Here is a 5,567-nt window from a genome sequence, read left to right as displayed (position 1 = left end):
AGGTCAGTGGGTCTGTGGGATGACAAGGTTATATGATGAGAGGAGCAATAGATTTGGGGAACTAGATTCTGGTTGTGAGTGCAAGAAACAGAATTCTGAATGCCAAGGCTTCTATTTCAGGGACATGAGAAGTTGGAGGTCTAACATCTTGGTTCCGAGTGGTATAGGCAGCAGAGATTGTCACAACACCATGGTGCTGGTATTTCAGGGCACCTTGTGTCTTGGGGTGCAAAGGACTTACTTTGGGCTTAGGCACATGAGACTTTGATTACAAGTCAGTGATTTATCCCAACCCCTGTTCCTGTTCATCCTTCTCTGCCTCTGTCCTCTGGATCAAGTTTCCATGAGCTATTGGCCTTGCTCCGTCTGGTCTCAGACCCTGGGAATGCACCCAGGGTGATCTAGTATCTGCAGAACAACCAGTGCTGGTTTTCCCTCCCCCTCCACAGCTCTGGGCGTGGGAGGGGATTGTCCAGCCTCCAGTGGCATGGGGAGGGCTTGGCCAGCATTCGGGTGCCAGCAGGGGAGGGGTGGAGCCCTGGGGAGTGAAGGCTTTATAGGGCTCCTCAGGGAGCTCTAGGCCCAGGCTCACCACCTGTCCCTGGACACCTCTGTCACCATGTGGTTCCTGGTTTTCCTGCTCACCCTGTCCCTGGAGTGGACCGGTGAGACAGATGGGGGATGCAGGAGGGGATGCGGGCCCTGACTCCCATGTTGAAGACCTTTACTCCCACCCAGCACCCAGCCCCGTCCCTCCAGCCCACAGTCTACCCCAGACCAGGGTGCCAGGCTCTTTTCTACCTCCCCCATCCCCTCCATATTGTCACAGTCTTCATTCCTGCACTAGGTCCCTGCTCCTTCCCGCTTACCCTAGAACTTTCTCCCCTTGCCCAGCCAACTCCCTAATCACAGCTGTTTTCCCAAAGGGGCAGATCCTGGGCCATCTCTGTGTTTCTTTGTGGGACTCAAAATCTTCCAAGGACCTCTGTCAATGACATTGGTTCCTTGGACCCCGATCACTCGTCTGCCTCCTCAGCCTCTAAATCCTACCACATTCTGCTGACTTTTCCCATCCAGCTGTGAGCGCTCAGCCCTGTCCCCTAGCCCTTGACATCTGGCCTACCAGTCCTGCTCCTAGGAAACCCGATTCCACCCCAACTTCTTCCCAGCCAGGCTATCTGGCTTGAGACAACACCTGGCCCCCTCAACTGGCATTGGGGTTCTGAGAACTCCTCCTTCTCCTTTTGCCCCGGACCCTCCATCCGAGGGCCAGCCTTGTCTCCAGGAAGAGCACAAACAACTCCAACCACACTGCCAGCTCTCCCAGAACTGGTTCCCTAAATCCGCATCCTTTTCAAACCTCAGAAACCCAAGCCAGGCCCAGAATGTTTCCTCAACCTGGGACTCTGCAAACCCTGCAAACCTACCCCTCCCAGCAACTGAACCCCTCCATGGGGCACTGCTTCCTGGTTTCTGAACCCCTTATCCTTTCAGGACCCACAGCTTCCACCACAGTTTACCTTCTCCCAGCCCAAGACCGCGAGTCACCCCAAATAACCTGATCCCAGACTCGATCCCTGCTCCAGATGCTGCCTTGTGTCTTCAAACTTGATCCCTGGGGTCTGCTCTGCACTCAGAGCATAAACTCTCCCCACCCAGGACCGGCCACCAAGCTGCAAACCCAAGGATGGTTCTAGAATTCCAGGCCCTTCCCACAACCCCTTGCCTGTGTCCTTGGACCCCCAGCCCCGACCCTCTGCCCCACAGCCTGCCAAGCACAGCACAGCTCCCCCTGCTGGCCCAGTCCTCCAGCCCCTCCTGCCAACTTCAAACCCCTCTAACCCAGCACCCCCTCTGCAGGTGCTGCCCCCCTCATCCAGTCCCGGGTTGTGGGAGGCTGGGAGTGTGAGCAGCATTCCCAGCCCTGGCAGGCAGCTGTGCTCCGTCGTGGCTTTGCACAGTGTGGGGGTGTCCTGGTGCACCCCCAGTGGGTGCTCACAGCGGCCCACTGCATCAGCCGGTGAGTTGGGGCCAGGGGGAGTGTCTGTGCCCCTTGGGAACAACAGCTGGGCATTTCCACTGGGGTAACCTCAGGCGAGGCTGGGGGATGGAGGGAGAGAAGGAAGGTTCTGGTCTAGGTGCATGGGGAGGCAGAGCTGGGGCTGGACCACCCTCCCATGGCTGCCTGAGTCTCTCTCTGGGTCTCTGTGTGTGTCCTTTTCTGGCTCTGGTTGTATGTCTGACTGTGACTGTGTTTTGGTCTCTATCTCCCGCTTTGTCTCCATGTCTCTGTGTCTCCGCTGTCTCTGACCCTCTCTGGGTCACTCAGTGGTCATCTCTGTCACTGTGGGTCTCACCTTCCATCTCTCTTCCTGTCTCTCTCCCTGGGTCTCTGTCCCACCCCTCCCCATCACCACTGAACACACACCCAGGATGGGTCTAAGGGGTCCCCGAGAGAAGGAAGGGCTTTAGCCCCACCCTGTGTGCATGAGGGGGCGCCTCTCACTCTGCCCATCCCCCCTCAGGACATCAGTCCACTCTGGGGAGGCACAGGGAAGGGCTGGTTTCCCCTGGAGCTGGGTGGGGCCACTGAGGGAGGAGGAGAGAGAAGAGGGACCAAGAAAGGGGGGAGGGCGCTGGGAGGGAAAGGGGGACGCGACCTTGGGCTCTGGGCCAGGCCACCCCCCCTCTGGGGAGCCCCCACAGCCCCAGCTGCAGCTGAGCCGCTCTCAGGACTCCCATCCCCTGCCAAGGCCCCCCCTTTTCTCACAGCCCGGACCCCTGGCTTCCTCTCTGCCTCTGGCCCTCACTCTCCCTCTGACTTCCTGCCTCCGCTCTCCTTGGATGTTCCTCACCCCTTCCCTGTTCTGCTCTCTCCTTCCTCTTCCCTGTGTGTTTCTCGCTGCCTCTGCCCTTCCTCTTTCTCAGCCTGTCTCTTTTTTGCTCCCTCTGCTGTTTCTCACTGTTCTCCCCTCTGCCTTTCTCATTCCCTCTGTCCTTCTGAGCTCTTTCTTTCCCCCTCCGTCTCTCTTGGCTTTTGTCTTTGCCTTTCCTGGGTTCACACTCCTTTGTTTTGTAACTTGCTGTCTGTATTTCATCATGACCGTCTCTCTCCCACCCCTGTGGGGTTATTTTCTTCATTGTTTCTCTTTCTCTCTTTCGGGGCCATCTCCCTGCTCCCTGCCCTGTCTCCCTTTGCCCACCGTCCTCTCTGCTCATCCGTCCATCCCCTTCCTCCCAGCAACAGTCAGGTCTGGCTGGGTCAGCACAGCCTGCTTAAGCACGAAGACACAGGCCAGGTGGTCAAAGTCAACGGCAGCTTCCCACACCCGCACTACAATATGAGCCTCCTGAAGCGCCAAGTATTTGGGCCAGATGATGACAGCAGCCACGACATCATGCTGCTCCACCTGTCAAATCCCGCCAACATCACGGACGCTGTCAAGGTCCTGGACCTGCCCACCCGGGAGCCAGAAGTGGGGAGCACCTGCTACGCCTCAGGCTGGGGCAGCATCCAACCAAAGACGTGTACGCCTGGGCCAGACAGTGCAGCCCGGAGCCCGGTGCCTGCGTCTGAGGGAGGAGGGGCCTGGGAACCAGGTGGGCTCTGACTGCAGCCCTGTTTTTCCCTGGCCCATAGTCTTGCGCCCAAAGGCTCTCCAGTGTGTGGACCTGGAGCTCTTGTCCAATGACAAGTGTGAAGAAGCTTACTCTGAAAAGGTGACAGAGTTCATGCTGTGTGCTGGGCACTGGGATGGCAAGAAAGACACCTGTTCGGTGAGCCACCCCTCCCCTTAAGATCTTGAGGGGAAAGGAGAGAGGGGACCCTGATTCTGGGTGGGGATCTGAAAGCTAACCCAGCATCTGCTTCCGCTGCTCTCTGTCTGCCCCCCTCACCCCCAGCTCCTCCTCTCCCTCCCTCCTGCCCCCTTTCCTTACTCCCTGGAGGCACCGCCTGATCCTCACAGCATCATCCACCTGTTCCTCCGTCCAACACATGCGCCCTGGGCATCTGCTACGTGCCCCGCACTGCCCTAGACCCTGGGAAGGCCGCAGGGGGCAGACAGAGCAGCCCCTCCCTCGTGGAGCCCCGTTGGTGAGGGGCACAGGCAGGAACAGGGAACGTAGCACAGAAATGATCGAGGGTGTCAGGAGGTGCGGAGCTCTGGGGGCAGGGAGGGGAGATGGGGATAGTGTGACCATGGGGACCTCTTGCAGAAGGTGGGCGTGAGCAGACGCCTAAGGCAGGTGAGGGGCGAGCCAGCATCTGGGGAGGAGCAGAGGGAGCAGCGGGTGCCGGGCTGGGCTGAGGGGAGAGGGCCGGAGGGTGTGAGGAGCAGCAAGAACTCACCACACAAATGACAGCAATAACAGGGCTGGAGTGAGGAAGGACAGGAGAGACCTCAGGGAGTAAGCCAGGGCCCGTCCTGCAGGGCCTCCTGGGCCGCGTGAGGACGCTGCTTTGCCTCTGAGGAGTCGGGAGCTGCAGAGGGTGCTGGGCAGAAGGTGGACGGGGCCGACTCAGGTGTCCACAGGCTGCCACTGGCCTCTGGGTGGGGATCAGACTGCGGGGAGCAAGCGAGGCAGAGGCCAGGGAGGGAGTGAGGATGGGGCTGACAGGCGTGGCAGCTCCAGGCCTTGTTCCCACCTGGACCCTCACCACCCTCCCCGACAGGCGCCTGGACCTCAGCCTCTCCGCCTCCATTCCATCCCTCTCCTGGCCCCAGTGGGTCATGCTAATCTCAGAAGTGACCTTGTCCTGCCCCTGCTCACAGCCCTCCATGGCTCCCCAGTGTCCTGGGGAGGGGGCTGTCTAGTCAGGAAAAGCTTCTTGGAGAGGTGGCCTCTGGGATGAGCCCTGGGGTTGGGGGTGCTGCAGGTGGCCTTGCTTCTCTCCCCACTGACCTGTGCAGGGACTGTCTTGGACCCTGCCCCTGCACAGGAGCTGGTCCCTGATGTCCCTTTCCTGGTGGCCAGGACTCAAGCCACTGTCCCTTCTGTTGGAATCCCTGCCACTCCCTGCTTCCTCTGGGAGTGGGCTCTGGGGACATTTCTCTCTTTCCCGGTAGCTGGAAAATCTCTATAAGTCATCCACCAGCCCCCGTGTGAGAGTTGGGGCTCCCAAGGAAGAAACTGGGGCTGAACTTTCTCACTTTCTGTCTCTCTCCCTTTTACTCTTAGGGTGACTCGGGGGGCCCACTCATTTGTAACGGCATGCTTCAGGGTCTCACATCATGGGGCAGTCAGCCATGTGCTAAGCCCCAGAAGCCTGCCCTGTACACCAAGCTGTGGATTTATCAGAAGTGGATCAAGGACACGATCGCTGCCAATCCCTGAGTGCCCCTCTCCCATCCGCTACCTCTAGTAAAATCGAGTACACATCAAGTTCTGAAATCATCCAGCCTTTCTAAATGCTGGGTACCTGGAAGCTTGGAACTCACCTGGCCAAAGCTAGAGCCAGCCCAGTTCGCCCAACCTGTGTCCTCAAGTGTGGAGTCAGGGTGTGACAGAGGTGTAGACGAGTGTTTCTCAAATGGTTGTAATTTTGCCCTCCCCACTCTCTCCGG

The 5,567-nt window shown here is 58.9% G+C and overlaps 1 protein-coding gene across 2 annotated transcripts; it reads left to right on the top strand.

The window, feature by feature from the left end:
• The first annotated feature begins 589 nt into the window (after nucleotides 1–589).
• LOC105809362 (kallikrein-2-like) lies at nucleotides 590–5,337 on the top strand. Of its 2 annotated transcripts, XM_012643146.1 has the most exons (6): nucleotides 620–665; nucleotides 1,861–2,020; nucleotides 3,295–3,299; nucleotides 3,376–3,528; nucleotides 3,641–3,777; nucleotides 5,182–5,337. In XM_012643146.1, the coding sequence occupies exons 1-6, from the start codon at nucleotides 620–622 to the stop codon at nucleotides 5,335–5,337; spliced, it is 657 nt and encodes a 218-aa protein (XP_012498600.1). The 2 variants fall into 2 exon arrangements, with proteins under 2 accessions (XP_012498601.1, XP_012498600.1); XM_012643147.1 differs by having other exon boundaries at nucleotides 590–665; nucleotides 3,242–3,528.
• Nucleotides 5,338–5,567: the final 230 nt, after the last annotated feature.

Source organism: Propithecus coquereli, unplaced genomic scaffold (genome assembly GCF_000956105.1).
Source record: "Propithecus coquereli isolate 6110/MARCELLA unplaced genomic scaffold, Pcoq_1.0 Scaffold193, whole genome shotgun sequence".
NCBI classification, from domain to species: domain Eukaryota; kingdom Metazoa; phylum Chordata; class Mammalia; order Primates; family Indriidae; genus Propithecus; species Propithecus coquereli.
This window is presented reverse-complemented; position numbering and strand designations above follow the sequence as displayed.